At 41.2% G+C, this 26542-nt stretch overlaps 1 protein-coding gene and 1 long non-coding RNA gene across 2 annotated transcripts in view; both read right to left on the reverse strand.

The window, feature by feature from the left end:
- Window positions 1-26542, reverse strand: part of PGM5 (phosphoglucomutase 5) — a 168908-nt gene that overhangs the window by 60248 nt on the left and 82118 nt on the right. The window contains exon 7 of the mRNA XM_023627258.2: window positions 1561-1676. Coding sequence (XP_023483026.1) covers window positions 1561-1676 — 116 coding nt within the window. The remainder of the gene's footprint in view (window positions 1-1560; window positions 1677-26542) is intronic.
- The window catches only part of LOC138920451 (uncharacterized), a 45581-nt gene continuing 36324 nt past the window's right edge, over window positions 17286-26542 (reverse strand). The window contains exon 2 of the long non-coding RNA XR_011431622.1: window positions 17286-17449. This is a non-coding gene — a long non-coding RNA (uncharacterized lncRNA). The remainder of the gene's footprint in view (window positions 17450-26542) is intronic.

The following is a 26542-nucleotide window of genomic DNA, read 5'->3' on the forward strand; positions in this document are numbered from 1 at the left end:
AAAATAACATTTACCTTTATGAAACACAATGCATTCTGATAGTTTCTAGTCTACTAAATTATTTTTAAAAGCTGTTTATGACGTTATATTAATCTCATGACCCCAAGTGAGTCTTGATTCGTCTTTGGAAAACACTGCTCTGGACAAACTGAACAACTGGCTACTTATAACACATGTCCCCTGCTCTCCCACCTCTATTCCTTTCTTGACATTGCTCCCTCCACTGACAAGATCCTGTCCTTTCATCTCTATATGTACAAATTCTTCCCCTACACACTAATGGCCTGACAGAAGAGGTGTGCCCATTTCTGCATAAAAATATTATTTATCTGAGTCTCTACTGTTCTTATATACATAATGTCCAGCATTCAATGAAAAATTATGATATATAAAAAGCAAGAAAGAATAAACTATTGCTTTATCAAGGAATAAAGCAATCAAGATAATCAGAGTGAGAGATGAACTAGATATTGGAACTATCATATAGGGAGTTTAAAATAACTATATTTAATATGTTAAATGGCCCAATGGAAAAGATAAACAACATATATAAACAGATGGGAAATTTCATCAGAGAGATGAAAATTATAAAAAAAAGAGACAAAGAGAAATGCTAGAAATGAAAAACACAGTATCAGAGATGAAGAATTTCTCCACAGGCTCATCAGCAGATTGGACACAGCTAAGGAAAGAATCAATGACTTAAAATTATGCCAATAGATATTGTCTAACTGAAACACAAAAAGAAAAAAAGAATAAACAAAAGCAAACAGTGCTTGTAAGAGCTCTGAGATAACATATGGTCACAAGGTGTCTAACACTCATGTAATTGGAATCCCAGAAGAAGAAGAGAGAGAGAATGGGGGAGGAGAAATATTTGAAAAAATAATGGCAAATTTTCTAAAACTAATGAAAGATAACAAAGAACAGATCTAAGAATCCCAGAGAACACCAAGCATGATTTAAAACAAAATATACATACCCAAATTATAATTAAACTGTTGAAAACAAAAGACAAAAAGAAAATATTGAAGGTAGCCAGAGATGAGGTAGAGAGAAATTTAAATACAGAAGAACAGAATTGAGAATTAGAGCCCACTTCTTGGAAATTATGCAAGACAAAAGACAAAAGAGTGACAATAGCCCTAATACTTAAAGATTTATACTGGGGACTGCTTTACAGTAATCATGGAAGAGGGCTCCCCTTGAGGATGAGGGTAGAGATAAAGCAATATTGACCATGAGCTGATGATGGTTGAAACTAGATGATGAACACATGGGAATTCAATATGATGGTTTCCTTACTCAGAAATTTTTTTTAATTTCCATAATATTTTTTAAGGAAACATAAATTTTTAAAAAGAAGAAATAGGCAGAAAGGGTGAGTATATCATAGCACATATCCCACTGAGTTTCCCTGATTTTTTTTTTTTTTTTTTTTTTGCCTCTAATTAACCCTTCCTCCAGCCTTTGATTCACAGTGGGCTCACAAATCTCCAAACTGGGGTTACTGAGGGCTGCAGCCATCGTCTTTAGCAACACCAACCCAACAGCGCCTACCAGTGCCAAAACTCTCTTCTCCACACAGAGAGCACCGTCCCGAGTCCATCAGATTTGAGAAGAATCTCCATCCAGCTGGTGTCTCATACACAGGGACTTTCATTGATTTGGCCACTCTGAAAAACAAAATTTGAGGCAACAGTCAATTCATATATCTCCTTGCCTTTCTTTTCTCAGCACAGAAGCAAGTCTTTAGGATCTATTAATTCTATAACTAGATTTCAGAATATCCTGAACAATGCTGACAGTTTTCAGGATGTCAAGTCATAGGGTAGAAAATGATAAATAGCCTATTCCAATGTCTCAATTTTGCTTTCCCCATAATACAGAAAATGTTAAGTTAATGTATAGAATATTCTCACATTTGTTTCCCTTCTATAAATATTCTTTTATCTTTGTGGTAATATTCCACTGGGGATTGCAGAATCTAAATTAAGATGCTATTTGGGTACAACATTTTGAAATACTCTTTGACAATATCCATTAAAGATGAATATACACATATCCTATGAACCAGTAATTCAATTTCTAGAAATTACTAATGACATGTAGGGGACACTGAGGTGCCCTGCTCAGCTTCATCCCCAACACATACATAAACACACACACACATTCATATTTTAGGACTTTTAGGACTCGAACACCCATTCCCTCAGCTGCTAGAAATGTTGATGGCTGACAGCTCACAGATGTGACCCCCCACTCTCTGTCAAAGAGAGATGTCTCACTCAAAATCATGCTCCCTTCCCTGGGTCAATCCACAGTCCAATGACTGGCTAATGAGGGATGTATAAACGTCTAGCCTCCCTGCCCCTATATGGCACACCTCTGTAGGGCCATTTCAGCCCCAGAGCTCCCCATAGGTTGGCTGAGGCCTTTTTTGTGACTACACTGCAGTCTAACTTGTCTCTCTCTGTCCATTCCTCCTTCCTTACACCCCCATAGGCATTGATTTTGAAGGCAACTTTGATCTTGACAGCAGAAAGGAATAAACTTTCTGCAAGCAATTCTCTCTCAGAGCTGCTTCCTGGAGAACCCAACATGTGACATTACTCAACAGAGTGTGTACACAAGATTTGACAAAAATGATCATAGAATCACAATTCATAATAACTGAAACAACCCAAATATCCATCAAAGTAAAATGGACAAATGATTTGCAATGTATAATGCAATACCATAAAATCCATTGATCAAACAATTGCTACATGCAACAACTTGAATGAATCTCAAAAACAGTATTGAGAAAGAGAAAGCAATAACAAAGAAACACCTACTATATTGTTTCATTTAGATAAAATTCAAAAACAGCTAAGCCTCATCAATCCTGTTAAAGTTCAGGCTCAAAAGATCAAAGAGGTAAAGTGTTTTGTTCAAAGTTTCACAGAGGTAAGACGCAAAGCTAGAATTTGGACCCAAGTCTGCTTAATTTCTGCTCAGGTGCTCTATCCCATGACACCATGCTGTCTCCCCAAATGTTTTAATGCTTCAAAGGTCTACAGATCTCAACGCATACTGAGGAATGAGCTGGTACCAAAGACATTGGCTTGAAGAGTTTCATCTTCCCCACAGGCAAGCAACCAAAAGAGAAAAACACCAAATGCCTGCCACCAGCAAGGTTTTGTTCTTTGAAGGCTTTAAGCGAAGAAGGTGGCCATGGAGAGGGTGTCTCAGTGAAGAAGAGGAAGAAAGATGCACGTAGGACAAAGGACACAATGTAATAATGATTTCTTCAGGTTTGTTTCAGGGCCAGCTAGAGGGAAAAATATCTAGGAACTCCACCACGGGAAAGTGAACACCTCTGTTTCCATAAAACACAAATACAATCGATGTGCTCAGGCTCTTGAAAAATTGGGTGCTAATTCTCTTTCAATTTTTCTTGGAAAAGAAGCACCTTTAGGTGTTCGGGTGTTACATCAAAGGATCTGTTTTCTCTTTTTTTCCAATGGTCTAAGAGAGATATACAATCATGCTCACATCCTGGTAGGAACAAGGAAACAAATCCTCCCCAAATTGTAGATCAAAGGTAAATTTTCAGAGCCGTTGATTTCACGGTCAGGAGGTAAAGTAAGGAAGAATAATTCACACAGAAGCTTTCCAGGGGCAGCACATAGAAAAGCCTCAAATATGAATGAACATGAATTTAGCAAATATGTATGCATGTGATTACCAAATAGAATGTGCAACATGGGGCAGAGGTGAGGGCAAGAGAGCGGGTAGAGGGTGTGGGGACGTATATTTTCTGGCCAAAACATTCTTGTAGGTGCAAAGCCAAGTTGGCAGATCTGAAGGGAGGGGAAAGGATTTCCCCAGGTCCCACCCTTCCCAATTAATCACTGTCAGGAGGTCATCAGGCTGAAGGCTGAGGCTGAATTTTAAAGGACCGGATACTTCTATAACTATGAGCCACAGTTGCAGCTATTTAAGCTAAGATAACAATATGGGTAGTTAAATTCCGGGATCCTGAGCATGAGTTGATTGTGTCCAAGAGTCAGAAAGGAATTCCCCTCCCTCCCCCCTCTACTGAACTTGGGATCCATCCCAGACACAGCATTCAGCAGATACCATGCTGGAGACTGGGTTTTGGCAGGAGGCCCCTGGGGAGTCTCTGAAACGCTCTGGTACAAAAGCTTAAAATGAAGCTGCTCACGCTCAGGGTCTGCACCCCTCTCCTTGACTGCTGCCACCAGGTGTTGGAGACAAACATAAGAACTCACTTTCTAGGAAAGAACACAGTAGGAATGAACAGAAAGAAAAATGAATCTGGACCACAATTTTCCTGTAAGTGGGTGTGAGCCCTGGTAGCCCAAAAAACATGGTGGATACAAGCCCCTCAGTGTGGATGTTAATACCTTTAAAAATGTGGCTTCAGGTTAGAAATAGCTTCAACCTGTCTTTCCAATAGTTTCTCTCATGATACTCCCAGCATGCACCTAAAAACCTAGACCATCTTTAATTTTCTAAATATGCCCTTGCATTTTTGCTGTCGTTGTTGTTGACATCTGAGTTCTTCCTCATGCTTTTCATTTTACCTGGATTAATCCTCTTTTCCAATCTCTTGTCAAAACACTTCACGTTGCTTCAATACCTATCTATCTTAAATGCCCTGACATTATGAAACCTATGGCAAAGGCGGCTCGGTGATCAGCAAACTCATCTTTTCTCCTGGACACACAGTTAGACTACACTTCCCAACCTCTGTCAAAGTTAGCTGTGGAGCATGGTGGAGGTCTAGCCAATGGAACTCAAGTGGAAATGATGTACACCCTTTTCAGACCTGGCTATTAAAACTTCCCATCCTCCATGTTTTTCTCCTTCTGCCAGCTTAACGTGGGCAAGCCCAGCAATCCTAGAAGCTACACGTTGAAGACGGTGGACCCACAAGACAGAAGGATCTGGATCTCTGAATCACCATTTGGAGCAGAAGCAACCACCAATCAGGAACACCTGTTTTTAGCTTTTGACGATTGAGAAAGAACCTTTTGCTGTGTTTGAGCCATTAGACGTTTTGGGATTAGTTTTGTAGCAACAGCTCCATTATCTTAATGAATACATCCTTTCCTCATCGCCATAACCAATCCAAAGTAATCCTTCTTGCTGCCTTGCTTCCTCTCACCGGTAGAGAGTCTTTCTGTTCACATTATCAGTATATGTGCTGTTACCTCCTTAACACTTTCCCTGCACACACACATACTACCACCACCACCAATGTGTCAGAAGTGATTTGAGGGCAGGCGCTGCCCTCTATATGCCCTTTATAGCTCTTCAATGTCTAGGATAACATATCACCTTGTCAGACTTGCCCCCAATAAATTCTGTATAATTTCAATGGACTAATACCTATTATTTAAGGTATGTTGTTGGATAGCAGGGGGCAACATATCTCTATTTTATGGTCTTTTCTCCTTGTAGTTTCCTGAAATTATAATTAAGTCATTTCTGCATGTTTTATTTAAATTAGTCATTTTGAGCAAAGAGAATTTCTCCAGGTATTTATTAGTGGGGCTATTAGGATGAGATTAAGGCATTTCTTGGAAATAAAGATCTTACAGGATTAGGGCAGTGACTAAATGAGAATCAAAGGTCTGAGGAGCAGAAGGCCACACGATCTTCATATTACTCGTCTGGTGGTCGTGCTACCCTCATGTGATCAAACAAGACGATAGACACAAATCATCTTAAAAGTGCCCCACGAGCTCCCTACATGTAGGGGTGCTAGCATCTCCATCTTTGTGCCTCCCATGTCCAGCACAGCGCACGCCCACTGTAGGTATTCAAATATCTATTTACCTAATTATACAGTACCACATCATCGTGTGTGATCCTCTACTGGAATATCAATGGCTATTAATGACTCTCTTTCAGCTTGCAACAGAACAGCCAAACGAACAATGACTGATTATACCAAGTGCATGAGGCATATCCAGCTGCTCTTGGAATCCTACTTCAAGAAAGTTGCAACAGATTTAAAGAGGGCAAGATCTAGGTGCCTCTTCCTTTCATCTATCTTCATATGTCCACTTTCTTGAGAGACAAGCAAAGCTTATGATTCTATTTCCTATACGCTGAGCTCTCAGCCCCCTCTTTTTCTGTTTTTTTGTATTGGCACCTAAGCTAGTGTCTGCTGCAAATTTCTTTTTTTTTTTCCTTCTTCTTCTCCCCAAAGCCCCCCAGTATATAGTTGTATATTCCAGCTGCAGTTCCCTCTGGTTCTGCCATGTGGGACGCTGCCTCAGCATGGCCCAATGAGTGGTGCCATGTCCACGCCCAGGATTCGAACAAGCAAAACCCTGGGCTGCCAAAGTGGAGCGTGAAAACTCAATCACTCAGCCACGGTGCCAGCCCCTCTCAGCCCCTTTTTAAAAAGCCCCCAACTGCATAGACTAGGAGAAGATATTTGTGTTACATAACCAACAAAAGATTTATATGTGGTTTACATAAAAAAGTCTATAAGTCAGCTTAAAAAGGCAAATAATCTTTAAAGAAATGAGTGAAAGTTTTGAACAGGTACTTTACAAAAGAAGATAAGATATTCAAGTGACCAATTAGCAGAAACTATATTAGGAACCCTTACAACTCAATAGTAAGAAAACAAACAATTCCATTAAAAAATGGGCAAAGTATCTGAATAAACATTTTTTCCAAAGAAGATATACAAATGGCCAACAGATATATGAAAAGATGCTCAGTATCACTAATCACCATGGAAATGCAAGTCAAAACCACCATGAGATACACCTCCCACCTGTTAGAGTGGCTATTAGCAAAACGATAAGAGATAAGAACTGGCAACAATGTGGAGAAAAGGGAGCCCTTGTGCATTGTTGGTGGGAATGTAAGTCGGCACAGTCCCTATGAAAAACAATATAGAGGTTTCCCGAAAAATTAAAAATGGAACTACCGTAGGATCCAGCTATTCTACTTCTGGGTATATATCCAAAGGAAACGAAAAAAGGATCTCAAAGAGATATCTGCTTTCCCATGTTCATTGCATCATTATTCACAATAGCCAAGATAGAGAAATAACCTACGTGTCTGTCAACAGACGAATGGATAAAGAAGATGAATCTTCTTCAGCCACAAAAAAGAAGGAAATCCTGCCATTCGTGTATGTGGATGGAGCTTGAGGGCATTCTGCTAAGTGAAACAAGCCAGAGAAAGAAAACTACTGTATGGTATTATACGTGAAATTTAAAAAAATTAAAGTCAAACTCATAGAAACAAAGAGTAGAATGGTGGTTACCAGGGGCTGGGTGGTGGAGGGGAATGGGAAGATGTTGGGTCAAAGGGAACAAACTTCTAGTTATAAGATGAATAAGTTCTGAGGATCTTATAGGATGGTGACTAGAGTTAATAATATATATTGTATACTTGAAATTGGCTGAGAGTAGCATTCTCACCAAAAAAGAGGAACTATGTGAGGTGATAAATGTGTTATCAGGTGTTACCTGATTGTGGTCATCATTTCATGATGTATATGAATATCAAATCATCACGTTATACACTTTAAATATATTACAATTTTATTTGTCAATTATACCTCAATAAAGCTGGAAAAAAACCCAAAAGCTAATCATTGGTGACACAAGTCAGGAGAGTGGTTATCTCTGGGGAGGAAGGGGGAAGCAGTGTTTGGAATGGGAACAAAGATACTTCAGGAGTACAGTTCTGTTCCTTGATCCAGATGGTAGTTCCATGTGTGTGTTCACTTTGTGAAAAGCCCTGGAACTATGTATCCATTGTGCCTTTCCTTTATATGCATTATACTACAAATAAATGTTTACTTAAAAGAAAAAGGCCTCTAGTATTTATGACTAAGTACAGGTTTGAATTAGCCATGTTTACATAATCCCAAGAAAAAAACTACTAAAAATGGAATTTAACAGCATTCTGGATATGCTGGTTAACATCTAGCAGACATTTAACAAAACTGCCTTCAAATTAGTCCTGTAGTATTTTCATGATGAGTTCACTCCCAGATCCTTTCTTTGATGTCTGGCACTGCTGGCTGGAGCTGCTCTGAGGTAAAAGGCTTACGTGAGTTTGCAATTTATAAGCATTTTTAAGGCCATCTCTTCAACTCACAAGTATGAACCAGGCAGAGCTCAGTGAGGCCTTGTTTTCTAATGGCAATCTCAAAGTCTACTCTTCAATTTATCTTTTGGATGGAGCAACGCACACTTTCAGGTAAGATAAATATAAATCTTGAGGCTGTCATAATAAGATGATCACAAAAGTTTTTCACCATATATGTAAAGCTTAGCAGAGAGCTGCCTGGGGCCTGTAGTATCTCAGGCTGCTCTAACCCTCAGACTCAAGTATTAAGTAACACCTTCCTTGCCTGTCTTATCAGTGAGGTTGTAAGGATCAAACGAGATAGCACATAATGAAAAGAAAGTGCTATGGCAACTGCGTAATGTCCTACAGAGTTACAGCATCACTGTTTTTGGTGTTGGATCCTTCACTCAACCCCAAGGGGAATGGACATATTATTTAAGGAATATTTTCAAGAAAAAGCAAAAGATAACTGCCTGTCTCATGCTCCCTCTAAACTTCTAGATTTTGGCCAATTGTAAAACAAACAGAGGTGGACCTCAAACCCAGCAGCCTTTGCTGCTTTATCTAGAAGCTTCCGTGCTTTCATTTTAGGTAGGCATTACAGGAGAAAATAGGATCCTTCCCAACTAGATTTTAAATTCTGTTAGGAAACATAAGGCAAGCATATTTCTGAGGATCTAGACTTTACTTAAAAGAAAAAATTTGGCTTTGGGAAATTGACCAAAGACCCAAGAGAAAAATATGTAAAATTGAAACAATCACAGGTTCACTCTCTTATGCTAGTAAATAATCTGGAAGCCTGTGTCTGAGAATTTAAAAGTGTCTGTATTTACAGTCTTGATGCTTGAGCACTTTGAGGTAAACTGTTCCTGGTTCTAATTATTTTCAAAGAAGAAAAACTGTTGAGGGGCTAGGACTGGAGAATTGTAAGCCCCAAGTGTTCCAGCCAAGCTGAGAAAGAGATGGTCATCAGCAGTCCTTCAGATTCCCATGCGATTGCTCCCTGAGCAGCAAAAAGTGAATCATCTTCTAGTCTCTTTGTTTTGCTTTGAATTTTTTGTTATGTAGACGCCTTATTGAAACTTTTTCAAAAGTGTATATAGTACCCTTGGAAGATTTAGAATCAATTCATTTACCCCTACAGACAAATAATAGTGAGAACTGATATGACAGCTCTAACCCAGGAGAAAACACATCGCACTGAACAAAGTTTCTTTTCTTCCTTAAAAGCTTTTCTTTGTTTTCTTTTCTGGATTCGATGAACACATTTTCCTGGATGGTATTATAGAAATCTTATTGATCCTAGGTCACAAAACAGGAGAGAAGGGACATCTAGGCATTGGACGTTAAATAAATATACAGCAGCTGTAAATGGGTACTTATTCTAAAGGAAGAACAAAGCCCAGGGAAAGGTTGTATTTATGAAGGCTGCATCATTATTCTCTGGGTAACACCATGACAGAGGTAAACACTGACTGTCACGGCGTTATCAGTCTTCACAGCGCAAACATCTCCCCCTCGCTCTGATGTTTCATGTTGGATTCCGTTTCAGCAGTGCCATAGGGACATCGGTGTTTGTCCCACTGTTCTGTGAGCCCAATTCTGACCCTAAAACGGTTAATTTAAAACTTTTCAGTCTAAAATTTAACGGAAGAACATTGGCAATCAATCCCCATGGGTAAACTAAAGTAAGACTTTGAGGAGGAAAAAAAAGGATAAGCAGAATATTCCATAAGTTGGGCTTAAATATAAGGAAAAAATTGATAAATTTAATCACATTAAAATTTATAAACTTCTATTTGTCAAAGACACCCAAAAAAGGAGGTAAACCATAGAGTGAGATAAGATATTTGCAATGCATAAAAGTGAAGGATTAGTAGCCAACCTAAATAAAGAAATCCTGGAAACCAATATGAAAAACTCAATTGACCCAAGCTGTTTACAGAGGAGGAAGACTAATTAGCTCAAATGAAAATATACAGTAAATCAGAGAAATGAAAATTAAAACAACAGCCAGACATAGTGTCACACCCATCACGTAAAAAAGAAAAAAAGAAAAAATCTAATAATACCAAGTGTTGTTGGGAATGTCATGGGAAAATGGAAACCCAAGAATTGATAGCAGGATTGTAAATTTGTACACTCACTTTAGAGGGTAATTTGAGAATTCTTAGTAGAGTTGATCATGCTCTATGAGCCAGCAAGCCCACCTCTCAGTATCTACCTTTGAGAAACTGGCACACAGTTTGTACAAGGACACTGGTTCACAGATGTCTATTACAGCACTATTTGTGACAGAGAAACAAAAAGCAAAATCAGAAGCAAACTAATTGTGGGGGAATTGACAAGCTGTGGTTTATTTATACAGTAGCAAATCAACAGCCATGTTTCAAGGGCTCCAAAGTATAAAATGCAAAAGAACCCCACAAAGAAGAAATTACGTGTACTTCTGCCTTGCAATATTATCTTAGATCCCTACTATTCCAATTACTATTTCTCCCTTGCTTGTCCAAATTGAAAACCTAGTGGGATATCATTCCTCCTCTCTAATAACAGGTTTCGTATATTTGCAACTCTGAAGAATTAATGGGACTAAATGACTAAATGAAGAGACACAACATCATCCGGTTTGGAGAACCAGCTAGAACCTGTCACCCCTACCAGAGCCACAGAGGAACTTGGAAGGTCTCCCCTTCCCATAGCTATGTTTCTGAAGGCAGAAGGCAAGTCCAAGCACACTAGCTGTGACCAGCTGTAATTAATTAGCCTGGGCATTTCCCAAGATTCTTAGTCACTGCTTCCCACTTGCACGGATTGAACTCCAAATCTTTCTTTCTTTCTGATTAAGAGATAGTGCTTGTATTCTGTGTTGGATGAGCATTTTCCCCTCCCTTTTCTCCTGCCAACATATCCACCAAGATCACAGAGAAGTACCAGTTCTGTATATGGTTCTTAACTGAGACTGTCATTTTCAGCTCCCATTAGGGAGTCCCTGGTTCTTTGACAAAAGGAAGATGAAGAAAAAGCCCTGGAGATTCTAAGTGGAGATTCCTGAGCAGAGACACACAGACCTTCAGGTTGCCGAGTGTGCCCTCTGGAAATGTGAGTGACAGCTGTCCATGCTGGTCTTGGAATACTGTGGACTGAATAGGTCATTTCCCTGACATTTAATCTCATCAGGGAACTCTGATCTCTGGCCTAATGAATGACCCAGGTCATTGCTTTCCTGGGGAGCCCGACCAAGTCATCAGGCAGCTATCTCTGAATGGACTCTGAGAAAGCAAGCGTTCATCAAGGGACACAGAGGCAGCCACTCTACCTGAAAGGTACCACATATACAAGACTGCCCTACACTTCCAGGATTTCCACCCATTATTGAGGATTGGGTTTAATTCTGCCAATAAGTATAAGGAAAGTTCATGCCACATTAACTCTGCTCTAACAATTTACCTTTTTAAAAAGTTTCATTTTAGTGAGACGTAGTTATGAGGAAAGAAACTATTGAAAAAGTTGATGTCCTTTTGTGAGAAATGAGTTTTACAGCACAAGGTAAAGCTGAGTCAACGGGAAGGGTAGGCAAACAGGCATTGCCCGTGGAATCAAATTCAAATGCCTTCTCTGAACTCTGACTGCCTGGGTGCGCATACAGCTGTGTGACTTTGGCCAAGTTACGTAAACTCAACACGCCCAGCTCTTTCACATGTGAAATGGAATACCAAGGTATCTCCTCACTTAGGGAGGACTAAACGGGGTGATGCATGGGAAGCCCCAAACACCCAGAGCAGTGCACGGACATCAGCAACAGCTGTTTGCACCTCTCCAGCTGCTGCTTCCTGCCTCCCGCTCTATCCTCCTGCCGTAGCCAACTACTATTTTGATAGAGGCTCTTTAAAGCACCATGTAGCTTCAGCTCCCTGCACAGAGTTCACTTAGGTGGGGATTTCTTCATATCAGTTAGAATCCCACCAGGAATAGATACACTCAAATGAAGTAATTTGAGGAGAGTTTAGTACAAGACCTATTTACACAGGTGTGGGTGGTGGAAAGGGAGAGCACAATGGACGGTACAGTACCCCAGGGCAAGTAACATCAGGGTTAGCATCACCCCACCCCCAGATTTATTCCTGGAATCAGAGACAGAGCTGGGTGGAGAGGGCTGCCTGGCAGGAGCTGTGACCTTCAGAAGAGGCACGTTGCCAGCCCTTAGAAACCCAATAGGAAGAGAAATAAATTCCCAACTGCATTCCCCTTCCTGTCTGATATCTGTAGCGCTCTCAATTGTCACGACCCAACTGAAATCTGGAAGGAAGACAAGCCGGTTGATACAGGCATAGAGGTCAGCCCATGGGACAGAGCACACGGAGAGGATGGCGAGAGGATCTTTGGGGCAAATGGAAGATACCCGGCACACTCTTCACCCATCCCCCCAGACTCAGACTGCTTCCTAACTTTCCCAGTTAATCTGCCCAGTCTCTTCTTTGTGCTGCCCCCACTGCCAACCCCACGAGTTACACACTCAGAGCAGGGTATTGCATTAGATGTTGGAGCAGCTGACTCCCTCCACTCTGTGAGCCCCTTGAGAACAAGGACTCTGCCTGGCACAGAGCAAGTGCTTAAAGACATTTGTTAATTCCGTGCAAGCATCATGGAGTCTATCAGAACACAGCCTCCTCTACGGGGTGTAAATCATAATTTAGATTCCAGAACTAAGCACTTCAAATATCAATGGGAGCAAGTACATGAAACCATTGAAAGTTCAGGATAAAATTAAGTTATGGTGGATGAATTTCCAAATGGAATTACATACAAAGAGTTGGCTGAAAAGATTGATAACCTTACTTCTAATTAAGCGTATGCTAGTTTACCAAGTCCAGCGCGGTAAGTGTATTGTGAAAAGGTAGGAGGTGATGGGAAAACTGGCCACTTTTTAGCTTTGTGGTATTTCCCAGAAATAAATGCTCATTTCACTGTAAAACTTCAAGAGGATAGGGTACACATTTCTCTCATTTACAAGGAGCACCTTGTGGGACTGACGTTTCATTTCACATATGTTGGAAAACAGTGGTTAAGAGGAACCAAGAAATTTATTTTTTTATATGACTATGGCAGAGGTCTTATGCTTTAAAAGAATTTTCTCCTATTGAACTCCCTTGAAGAGCAAGGGAGAAGGAATGTGTCAAATGGTCTTGAGTCATGTCAAGGTTTCTCAGCGAGATGCCTTTCCCAAAGAGGCTTGAGAGACAGGAAGTTGGAGGGGCATCCCAGGGAAGCAGATGGCCCTCCTCCAGGTCTGGGATTGTAAGAAGCTCTGAGCTCAGCAGAGGGGCAGCCCAGAGGCATGGCCTGCACGTGTGGTTGACAGCAGGAGTCTGTAAGTCATGCTCTCTTCTTCTGATCAGTCTGGTCCTGAGCTTCAGTCCCCAGGGAGGCAGTAGGGGAAGGGGAAGGAGGTGGGCAAAGCAGCTGTTTGCATTCAGGATGACCCATGCAGCGCCGGCTGCAGCTGAGTTGAACTCTCTCTCAGAGGGCCTAGTTGTCTCTGGGGGATGGGGACCAAAATAGTTTGGCAAGAACACGCACTTCCCGAAATTAATTGGAGAAGCAGAGACTCCCTAGGGAAATAAGGTCACTCAACTGCTTTGTCCTCCTTCTGAGAGATGAAGGCACGGGAACATTCATCCATGTGGACCCATTCCGTGTGCAGGCTGCTTCTGGGCCTAATTGGGAGCTTAGGAGAAACCTCAACACAGAGGAAGGGAAGGTCGAGAGAGAATATGATGGCTTCTGGGCCTTGAGAACCACTGCAGGGGCACAGTCTCGGGCGAGAGCAACAATTCTTTTTAGGTCAAGATCCCACATCCTACAGTGAAGGGATGGCAAAAATGAATGGAGCACTAGGAGCACCGCTCTCTATGTTAGCCCACGCCTGCAGCCCGAGCAGTGCCTTTGTGCTAAGGTACAGCCTCTTCAAGACCCAATAATTTCTAGCTATCAAAAAGTGTTGTAGCACACTGCTTTTCTAAGAAAAGAACACTTTAATGCCATCTTCTGAAACATTGTCATAATAAGCATTCAAATGTGAATGTCCTCCATGTGGACACTGTCCACTTGGAATGTGATGCCCTTACACAGTACACAGCCTGTGCAACTGGACGCAGCAGCTCTCCATCAGCCTCACCTGAATTTAGACAGGGTAGAAGTTACTGCTCTCAAGTCCCTTAAACACATTCCTGGTTTAGCAGGGAGTGGATCACACCCTCCGCAATGGTCCTACCACTGCAAGTGTACCCAAAAACCTTTCACAGTCTTTGAATTGTTGAAGACATAGCCTTCAATTTTATTTTTCTCTAACCATATGCCCTGCCCAATAGCATTCGGTGGTGGTGAACTCTGTGAGTTTGCATGTGTGTATGAGGCCCCGCCCCACATAATGCCAAACATATTAAAATATATCCACATCTCGCATAAAAATCTACTTTTTGTTCCAAAAGAATATTGAAAGGATTTTGATAAGTTTTTTTTGAAGTGAGGCTCTAAGTCACTCATTTAATTAACTATTGGCAATGATTTCTCATCAATCATGCATACTCGGGAATCCTTTCAAAACGAGTAAATAGATCCTACAAATTACTTGCAAGTGTTACAATGATTTCTTGGATACTAAACATAATAATAAAGTGACAATATGTGCATTTCATACACATTAAAGTAGGCAGTTAACCATGTTGATGTTGAAGTGTTCTTCATCATGGAGCTCATAATTGTTTTCAGACCTCTCATTTTAAGTCCATGAATATCGAACACCTCGGGCAAGGGGCGGAGGATACCACTGAGGGACACAATGACCTGGTGCACGTGGGCATGCATGTGTAGGTGTGTGTATGTGTGTGAGACAGAGAGAGCACCTGTGGGTGAGTGAGCATGTGTATGCATGTATATGTGTACTGTGTGTATGAGTGTGTGTGTGTGTTGGGGGCAAGGCAGGGCGGTGTGAGAACCTTGAGTCGTTTCTTGCACAACAAGCTTTCGGGGAGCATGCTTCATCTTCTCCTGCCATCTCTCCCCACAACATTCTGCATACACCATACTTATTTTCAGAAGGCCCTACAAATTTATTTCTGCACATTCCATCCCAGAATTCTCTCAGCTAGCTCCCATTTTCTCTGCCAATATCCAGTGCAGTTAATTCTGCCCAGCTGGAATACCAGATACGGATCCGTGCAATCCCAGCGCACTAACCTGGCACTAGCCTACTGACTGAGTTTCTCTGAAAATCTCAAGGCAACGTTCCAAGGGTCAGAAAAAGAAATGATCGTTCACTTGTAACAGATCTCCCAGCTGGATGAAATATGACAGTTAGGGGGTATTGTTTTTCCCCTCATGAAACCAAATGTGCATATTTCATTCAAATAAAGGTAGCAAAATGATTTCATGGGATGTACACTCTTAGAAGTTCCAGTAAGATGACATCTGCAGAGGACCCAGGTAGTGTCCTTAAAGGCCTAACCTAGCACCCGAGCTGGGCAAGTTTTCTCTTCTTTTGTCTAGCCGATGGTGCTTCACTGTTCAGCCTCCCAGAAGAGGCTAACGCTTCCCAGACTTTCTTGATAATAACAAGCATCTGGGGTGCTTATTTAAGATACAAATTCCTAGGCCCTTCCACTGGCACATCTTGAATTCGTAAGGCTTGGTTAGGACCCAGGTGTCTATACTTATAACAAGTAGTGTTTCTTATTTCTAGGAGATTCTTACGTCTAGGAGGGTTCATTAAAAATGCTGAGTTAAGACAAACTATATGCAACATTTATATGCAAATGACAGTGATCAATTAACCTATGCAACAGTGTGAAATATAAATTCAGTTATATATATATATATAACTGAATTTTTATCCACATATTGCATAACGTTTAAGAAGTGCTCAGAGGATATTAGCTGATTGTGGGTCCAGACTCAAAATGGTGTTGAACATCGGGCTTAGCATAGACATGAGTCATATATGTGAGATGTAAGAATATTGGACAATGGCAGTAAGATCCTGGCAGGCTGAGGTCCAGCCCTCGCCTCACCGTGGCATTTCTCGCATATGTGAGAGGAACAACCAGCTCCCCAAACTGTCAGTATTGCACTGCCTTTGAAATCTGGCAAGCCTGGGTTCAAAGCGCAGCTCTTACGCTTTTAATTCTGTGACCTCAGAGGCCTGTCACTTATCCGCCCTTATCCTGGGTTCCACGTCTAAGAAATTGGAAGGATGATAACACCTGCTACTGAGAGGAACTGGTTCTGCCTCTTTGTAATGCTTTAGGGAGGCTCTGCAGCAGAGTGGAACAAGCTTGGGCTTCTTGGGTGGACAAACCTGGGTTCAAATCCTGACTCCACTTTTCACTAACTTGATGGCTTTGGGTAAGTCATTGCCCTTCTGTGAGCCTCGGTGTCCTCATAGGTAGAGATGGGGGTAGTCGTGACACACCAGAAAGGCAGCACAATGTAACAGGTGGAAATCCTCACCCCGGTTTAGGAAAGTGGATCTTTTTGAGGGCTTCCAAGAAAAGCGACCCACCCATTGGCAATAGCCTGCAAGGAAGTGGGGAGCTGACAGGGGGGTTTGCATCTGAGAGATGGCTGTGTGGGATCAGGACCCGCCACCACTGCACGCCCCACCCGCCATATGGAAGGGGACAGATTATTTCCTGGGAAGGTGCTGCCTGTGAACTGAAAAGGCTATGATCTTGGGGCCCCAGCAGAGGGCACTCCTAGCTGAACGTGGCATTGAGGGAAAGAGTATCCTCCCTTGAAGAAATACTCCCCAATTCTACCTCCCAGGGACTTCAAAGGCTTGCAATTCCCAGACAAACCACACTTTCTGCCCTTGCGACTCAGTGATGTCCCGTCCCTCACTTCAGCTAGCTGGCTTTTAATTGTCCTTTAAGTCTCAGCTTCTGAGAAGTGCCTCCAGAGCCTCAGAAGGAGACAAGGCCCGTCCTGAGGTTCCATGAGGGCAGCAGGATCAGCCCACCACAGGTATCCTCTTCTGCTCTCCCATAGAATCGTACAGCACCTCCTCCACAATGTTGTTCTTGTCCACCTCCTCTGGCAGCTTCAGGAGGACAAGAGCTGTGTCTTTCTCTGAATGTCAACTCCTAACACAGGACCAGGTACAGAAAAGGTGCTTGAGAGATGTTTATTGATTGAAAAATGGCCTCTGGGCTCCATTCTAATAGGGGCAGGAAGGATTATCAGAAACTCAGAGGTGGGCAGATTCTAAGATGCGAGTCCCCCTGCTTTGAGAATCACTGCAGCTGGCAACAGGTGCTCCTGATGAGAGCGGCCTCTGTGAACAGAAAAGCAATTTGAGAACTCCTGATCTAATGAGGAAGAGAAGAGAGGTCCCAACTGGCACAGTTCTGTTCATGAAATTAGCACAGGGCTCCAGGGGGGCCGGATGGAAACCTCTGGGTGGGACCAAGGCTGTGGACTGAAGGGCCAGGGGCAGGCTTGCCTAAGGGCCCCCAACATCCCCTTGGCTGGATGATTCAGCTACTTGGTTGTGCTGGCAATGTGGCTGCTGCTGGACCTGCCCCAGAACAGGGGGCAGGCTTCCGAAGGACACACATTGTTGTTTCTGTCATTTTGACCTATCCTGCAGGACTTTTGCTTGCGGGGAACTGTAGCTCAAGAGGGCGGAATTCAAAGAAGGAAGTGAGTGTAGGATTAGCTGCAACCAGAGGGAACAATCTGTTACCTACAAGCAGAAGCTCCTCCTCCCCTAGAGGCCCCTCTTTGTCTTCCCTCTTCTCCCACTTAGCTGTCTCCTTCTCTCGAATTTTAACATCAGTGCTCTCTTTCCTCTCCCTCTCTTTGGTGCTCCAGCTCTAGGAGTGGAGTACTTACCCTTGAGGAAGGGAGTAGGGATGGGGTGGGATGGAGCTAACGTGTAGTGAGCAGCTACCTAGTACCAGGCACTGTGCTGGGCACTTCCACAAATTCATGCATCGAATCCCCCAGGCACCCCATGGGGTAGGCGTTATTATAATCCTCCTTGGGCTCTATTGCTTGTTGCCCATCCAGCTTCTTCCAGAGAAAGAGCCCCAGCCCAGAGGCCCTGCTGCAGGGGTGGTCTGAGCTGACTGGACCAAGGCTGTGTCCAATTAGCTCAGACCACCTGGGGATGGGGGTGTCCACTGGGTAGACTGAGCCACACGAAACCTGAGAGAGCTCAAGGATCACCACCTCACTTACTAGTGGCACTGAGGACCCTCAGAGCCACGGTTTATTTCTGTGAAATCCCTATAGGTTTGCAAAAAAACCCTTCCTTTGTCCTTGCTCTAACTTGATTCATTCCTGCCCCCAGCAACCAAAAGGCCTGGATTTCAAAAACCATTATCACCAGACTGCAGACTACAAAACCGAGGTACCAAGAGATTCAATGGTTTGTCCAATGTCGTAAACTGATAAGTGGCTGGGCGGGGATTCAGGCCCTGACCTGCCTGATTCCAAAACCCATTCTCTGTACACTGAGTTGTGCCAAGACATTCTTCAGGGCCTCTAAGAATATTTCTGGATGTGTTTTGCCCATAAAGACAATCTGTAAAAAGTATGCTGGATCAGAGCAGTGGGAATTGTAGGAAATCCTTGCTACAAAGAGCAAAACTATAGCTCTCTTCTGGCAGTGATAGTAATAATACTAACAGCTAACATTAATTAAGCATTTACTGTGTGCCAGGCCCTGGGCTTAACACTTTACACGAATTTTATCACATTTCTCTTCCCCATTTTTAGATGAGGATATTGGGCCTCAGAGAGGTTATATAACTTGTCTCAGGTCTCAGAGCTAGAAAGAGAAAGCTCTGTGGTTCAAAGCCAGCTCTCTCTAAACTTGAGACCTCACGCTGTACAGAGACAAATGCGACAGTCTGGACAAGACTAATCTGAAATCTTAAGGAGGCCGTGGCCACCTCGCTGCAGCCATCATAATTATTCATAACAGGGAGGGGGTGCTGAATGAATGTCAGGAGGTGTAAGTTGTGAACTTCTCGCTAAAAGTCAGAAGGCCAAGTTGTGAGATGGGCTTTTAGTGAAAACTGAGATGCTGACAGTGTTAGGCAGTGAGCATGGTCCTCTGAGGTTTTCCTCCCTGGAGCTTGGTGCCAGCAATCTCCTGTGATTTATGCTCCCAAGTGACACAGAGCTTGCAGGCACCAACTCTGCAGGAGTGAAGAAAATGGATCGACTCTCTGGGGTTGTTTTCCCTGCACACACCATGTTCCCTTAAAAGGCCTTGAGTGTATATACAGTTCTGACACGAGGGCAGAACCAAATAACAGCAGGGCCTCTCTTCCCCTTATATGGTCAAGTATTACAATGGCACCCACCCTCCTAATTTATGAAGCGTACGAGTGGAGGAATGCCCATCAGGAGATGTGGGGATATTTCACCAGAAAAGATATAAAGCTCATCTCGCTGGCAGAGAACTTACAAGACCAAGTGGAACAGAATGCATGCTTGCTGAGGGTTTTTTTAAAAAAAGAAAACTCTTAAGAATAAACACTTTCGTTCCTCTCTCAAATATCAACATTTCTTGAAGACAAAGAACACGCAGAGCTTACCCCAAGTATCAGAAAAGAGAAAAATAAAGCAAGAATAAAAACTTGTAGAGTTTATTGTCATACATTTACCTCCTCCCACCCTAGTCTTTGCTTCCCCATTAAACACACACACACACACATCCTCCTCCAAAGCACGAATACAACCAGTCAAGCATCTGAAAAGAAAGGACAATTTCATTTGAAATACAATACAGAAATAGGAGAGAGGACCAGTCAGCCACAAAGAGTTCTTGTCTATAAAGGGCCTTAGCCATTTTATTAGAAGCTATAGATCAAGTTTTTCCATCCAATCTCTGTCCTAAGATTGGAACCAATAAAGACAAGAGGGTGTGTCAAATGTGAATGTAGGAAGAGTGCATCATACGTCATAAATCATATGATACCCACAGTTAACTCAAACACTATGGCAATGTCCTCCTAGAATTGTTATTTTTTAAATTACTATTTATTATTTTTATTTAATACACAAGTAGGTTTCTTAGATATAACCAAGTATAAGTTACGTCATTATTTAAACTCTTTTCGCCCTTGCTATCATTCACTTCAATTTGGTCAGGACTCTGAATCTATCTGGTGGGCATGCTGGTCCAAAGGACCAAATTCTTCTATCCCACTTCAAAAAGCCGAGGAACCCTTGGGCATCCACTAACATTTTAATGGCGCATTGTTCAAGCTGTTAGACAGAGAAAGATTCAGGCATTTCATACACATAAAACATATTCCTTCACCACTTTACAAACTACATGTATGCGTGGAGCACCTTGAGTGAAACTCAATATTTTAAAAAAGCATTTGGAGATCCCCAGATAGTGGGTGTGTACAAATAACCAACACCCAAGAAAACAATGCCCTGAGCTTCCTTCAGTAAAACTCCCAAATGAGATGTGTTTAATGTGAAAAGTGCAGTTGGAAGCTCAACTTCTTAAAACCAGAAATTTAGAACTCAGACCCTGCTGATCCCAAATACGTGTTATCACCTGAAAAGGTTCTACTTAAGATCCTCATAGAACTCGCACCACAAGGAAAGCTCTCAAGGTCTCATGGCGGACTCTCTACCCCACAGCTTTATTGAATGGCTACATTTGAGGCAGAAAGAGTGAGCAGGTATGAGGAGAAAATTCAGGAGCCCTGGGTGGTTGTGTCCCAAAACACGGGCAACTGAGCCTCTGGCAACTGTGGTGTCCACTGTCTTCCCAGAATCTTCACACTGTCTGGGGGACCTCGAAGGGAGCTTCTAAAGGCATGGCAGTTGCCCAACTTGAAGCATTTTTAAATACCTACAGCTCCAGCTGAGGAGGTTCCCTTCCTGGGATTAGGAACCAAACAGCAGGGATGCAAGTCTGCAAGCTTGACCACCTGCATCAGAAATACCTGGCCATTTTGTTTAAAATGCAGATTCTTGGGCTCCACTCAGCATGACTGAATCTGAATCTCTGGGGGCAGGGCCTTGGAACTTGCATTTTAACAAGGACTTCTCTACCCACCCAGCCCCTGTAAGATTCTGATGCACTCTGACATTTAAGAACCACTGCCATAAGTAATCAAAAAAAATCCTATTGAATTCAACACAGTTTGATACCCAGTTAAGAAATACAGTCAAGGCCCATATACTTCTAAGATTTGAGGCAAAAAGGGATCTCAGGGAACAGCTAACCCAACCTCTTCATTCTTTAAACAAGGAAAGTAGGTGTCTAGGCAGAGTCACTGACTTGCCCTGGGATCTTATTGCCGGTTTATGGTAGAGCCTTTTGAGAGTTCTGGTCCAGGTCCCATTCCTAGACTATTGCTTGTTCTGCCATAACACTCAAAACCTTTCTCACCCCTCCCTGCACCACACCCACACCCATCCACACACTCTCCAGGGCGGCTTTGTTTAAAATGTAGAATAACCCACCATGCTGATCTGGGAACTTCTGTTTCTGCCTGTCCAATATCCTGCCCCTTCTGAAGGAAACAGAACTTCGGTTTACATTCGTGGAACTGCTCCCTTCTTCACTGCATGTCACTCAAGACAATCCCTTCTTCCATGGCCAAAGAGCAAGCACATGACTTAAGCTAGCCTGAGCACGCGCTGAATCTTGAGGGAAGTGAAAATGAGTACAATGTATGAAGTTTCTTCCTTGATCGGGAAGGCTATTCTCCGAAGAGATTACCCATACATAGTTCCTGCCATCCAGTTTCCTATTATTTTTGAGACCAGCTTTTCCTTTGATTCTGAGAGTTACCCCTTAACCTTCTATCGCATTCCTTTTAAGTAACCTAAAATTGGTCTTGTGACTTGTATGCCAAGAACCCTAGTTGACCCCTGCTTCCTTAACCCCAAACTGGAAATGTGCAAGTATTTGATTCAATCCCATGGAAAGGGAAGTTGGGGTTAAATATCTCCTTTTTGGAAACACAGAGGACGCGAGACCTTGTAGTTGGATGAGCGGGGGTGCAATGCTGGAAACCCCAGTCTCCATCAATACCCACCACTCTACTCATTCCAAAAGGCTTAATATTTTGCCTTTGATCCCAAAACACCCCATGTCCAAACTAAAAGGTTTAAGATACTATCTGTGCAGCTGAAAATAGAAATATTCACGAGCCCACAACTGCAAAGCGATCCAAATGACTCCTCTAAGTCGTACACGCAATCTCAAGATCTGGTGCCAAGAAGTTCTTGGGCTTACCACATCTGCACAAGTAGACAGATTCTCTCCTTGTCAGTCTGGGTTTTATCTTTAATGTCCTCTCCCCAGGGCAGCACTATGGTCCCTGACATGCAGGACATCTGCATGCAATTTCTACATAATAGGAGCAAACCTCAGTTATTTTAAAGCCACAAGTGCCATTAAGAGGTCTTTCTGCCAAAACCCATATGGCTCTTTTGTTACAAAGCTATACAAATATTTATGTTTTCTGTTTGGCTTGGCAGCAAGGCAAACTTTCAGACTCTCTATTGCTCTTGCTTCGAAATGACTGCCTGTCTCCTGCCGCAGGTTGCTTACTATTCACTGTGATTCTCCAAAATAAGTTCTAACTTTTTGAAGTGCAGTACCAAAATTCTTCTGTTTAAGAGGCCCGTCATCAAGTAGTTGCTCCAGAGAAGTGGTGTACAACCCGGACAGCAGTTTAGCATTAAGAGGGAAGCTTTAAAAATGTATTTTAATTGTTTTAATTACGCTATAGTAAAGTGGTCTTTTTGGTGCGTTCCGTTCTATGAATTTTGACACATGTATAGATTCACGTAACTAGCACCACAATCAGAAGACAAAACATTTCCATCACCATCAAGAATGTCCTTGTACAGTCACACCTTGTCCCTTGTTGTCCCCTACCCCTTGCCCCTGGTAACTACTGCTCTGCTTTCCTCTCTCTAGTTTTGTCTTTTTGAGTACCGTATCAATGGAATCACACGGTATGTGACATTTTGAGTCAGGTTCCTTTCATTCAGCATAATCACTTGAGATTCAAATTGCTGTGTGTATCCGTAGTTCCATTTTATTGCCAAGTACTATTCCATTGAATGGATATATCACAGTTTGTTTACCAACTCACCTGTTGAAGGACTTTGGGTTGTTTCCAGTTTGGGGGATATTATGAATAGAGCTGCTATAAAGATTTGTGCTCAGGGTTTTGTGCGAACATAAAGTTTTAATTCTCTAGGGTAGATACACAGGAGCGGTACAAAGTCATATGGTAATAATGTTTAAATTTATAAGCAATTGGCAAACTGTTTTCCAGAATGACTGTGTGTCCCATTTTGCATTCCCACGAGCATTATATGAGAGCTCCAGATGATATGCATTGTTGTCAGCACTTAGTATTAGCAGTATTTTTTATTTTAGCCATTCTAATTATAATGTAGTAGCATCTTGTCCTGGTTTTAAGTTGTATCTCCTAAAAGCTAATGATGTTAAATATCTTTGCATGTGCTTATCTGGCATCCATACATCCTCTTTTGATCAAATATTTTGCCCATTTTTAACTGGATTGATGGTTCCAATTCTTCCAAGATGTTGAAAAGATTATACTCTCTGCTATGAATGGCTTTACCACTTTGGTCAAAAATCAACTGCCATATTTATGATGTCTGTTTCTGTATTCTCTGCTCTGTTTCATTGATCTATATGTCCAACGCTTTGCTAAAACCACATTGCTTTCTGCTAATCAGATAATGTGATTTATCCAGCTTTATTTTTCTTTTTCAAAATTCTTTTGCCTATTCTAGTTACTTTGCCTTTCAATATGAATTTTAGAATTGATCTGTCTATATCAAACAAAGTCCCATGGGAATGTTTATTGGAATTGCATTAAATCTATAGATCAACTTGAAGATAAATGACACCTTTGCTATGTTGAGTCTTTCAAGCCAAAGACATGGTCTGTCCCTCCATTTAGGTACTTTTTTTCATTAATGTTTGATAGTTTTGGTATGTAGATCCTGTGTTTTATTAAATTTATAGCTAAGTATTTCATTTTTGTGAACAATTGTAAATAGTATTGCTTTTTTTATCTCAGTTTCCAAATGAACATTGATAGTATATAGAAATTCAATTGACTTTTGAGTGTTGACTTTGTATCCTCTGATCTTCCTTTACTAGATCTAGGACTTTTTTGTAGATTCCTTGGGATTTTCTATGTGCCATATTCACAATGATGTCATCTGTGAATAGGAAACATCTTGTTTCTTCCTTTCGACTATAAATGGCTTTTAATTCCTTTTCATGCCCTATCACATTGGCTAGGCCTTCCAGTACAATGTCAAATAGTAGTGGTGAGAGTGGACAACTTTGCCTTTTTCCTCATCTTAAGGGGAAAGCATTCAGTTTTTCACCATTAATTATAATTTTAGCTGTAGGCTTTTTTGTAGATGCCCTTTAATAGATTGAAAAAGCTCTCTCTTATTCCTAGTTTAAATGGATGTTGACTTTTCTGTCAAATGATTTTCTGTTTCAATTGATATGATCATGTGGTTTTTCTTCTTTAAATTGCTAATAAAGTGGATTAAAATTTATTGATTTTTTTAATATTAAACCAGCCTCATATTTTCAGGATAAACCCTAGATTTTTCTTTTTATATATTGCTGGATTTATTATCTTAATATTTTGTTAAGGGTTTTTACATCTATGTTTATAAAGCATATTGGTCTGTATTTTCCTTTTCTTATACTATTTTTGCCTGATTTTAGTGTCAGAGTGGCACTGGCCTCATAAAATGAGTTGAGAAGTGTTTCATCCTCTTCATTGTCTGGAAGAGATTGTGTAGAATTTTTTTTTTAAATATTTGGAATGATTCACCAATGCATCTATCTGCACTTGGGAGTTTATTTTTTGGAAAGTTTTGAAGTATGAATTCAATTTCTTTAATAACCACAGAAATGTTCAAATTATCTATTTCATTTTAGATGAGTGTTGATAATTTTGTTTTTCAAGAAATTGGCCATTTCATCTAAGTTGTTGAATTTATTCATGAAGAGTTCTTTACAGTGCTCCCTTACTATCCCTTTAATGTCTAAAGACTCTGCAGTAATATTTTCATTCCTGATAGCCATAATTTGCATCTTCTCTTTTTCTCTTTGTCAGTCTTGCTAGTTATCACTTTTACTCATCTTTTCAAAGAACCAGCTTTTAGTTTAGTGACTTTTATTGTTTTATTGTTTTTAATATCATTGATTTCTGCTCTTATTTTTATGATTTCCTTCCTTCTCCTCGCTTTGGATTTATTTTGCTCTCTTTTTTCTAGTTTCTTAAGGTGGAAGTATAAATTATTGATTTGAAGACTGTCTTTATTTTTTTTTTTAGGCTAGTCAAGCAAAGTAGTGGGAGTGGAGAAGGAACAAAGAAATCTGTAACTGGTTGTGATAAACTAATTGTAAACACCACTGCACTCAGACCGGCCTGAAGACTTTTTTTTTTTTTTTAATATAAGCATTTGATGCTATAATTTACCCCCTCAGTACTACTTTATCTGCATCCCACAAATTTTTACGTGTTGTATATTCATTTTCATTTAGTTCAAAATATTTTCTAATTTTCCTTCAAACTTTCTGTTTGATCCACAGATTATTTACAGGCGTATTGTTCAATTTCTAAGTGTTTAAAGATTTTCCTGTTATCTTTCTGCTATCAATTTTTAGTTGAATTTCTCTTTGTTGAGGGAACATACTGTGCATGGTTTCAATTCCTTTACATTTTTTATTTTGTTTGTTTCAATGACCCAGGATATGGTTTACCTTGGAGAATGTCCCATGCACTTGAAAAGAATATATATTCTGCCAATGGTTAGAGTGTTCTAGAAATGTCAATTAGATCCGGTGATGGATGGTGTTGTTCCATATTTCCATACGCTTGCTGATTTTCTGTCTAATCTGCTTCTGTCTGTTCTAACAGTTTCTGAGAGAAGATTGTTGATGTCTCCAGCTATGATTCTGGATTTCTCTATTTCCCCTTCCTGTTCTGTCCATTTTTGCTTCATGTACTTTGAAGTTCTGTTACTAGGAGCATATACATTTAGGATTATTATATCTTTTTAATAAATTGACCTAACATAATTTCAGTTTTCAAAGACTTTGCAGTACAGTTGAGTTCTCAAAGTCTATTATACTGCTTAGGGTCAGATCCGTCCATGCTCAGCTCAGAGATGAACCCAGTAGTTCATAATAACTTTGAAGGTCATTTTCCCTGACTCCACCCTCTTTTTGATCTCCCAGCTTCCCTAGGGCTCTTTTTGGTACTCTGACCAGAAAGCTGGGGCTTTACTTACTTGTCCTACCACATCTTTCTCATGTCTGCCCCTGTTTCTGGGTGGAGGAGGAGTCAAGTCAAACAGTGGA

Source organism: Equus caballus, chromosome 23 (genome assembly GCF_041296265.1).
Source record: "Equus caballus isolate H_3958 breed thoroughbred chromosome 23, TB-T2T, whole genome shotgun sequence".
NCBI classification, from domain to species: domain Eukaryota; kingdom Metazoa; phylum Chordata; class Mammalia; order Perissodactyla; family Equidae; genus Equus; species Equus caballus.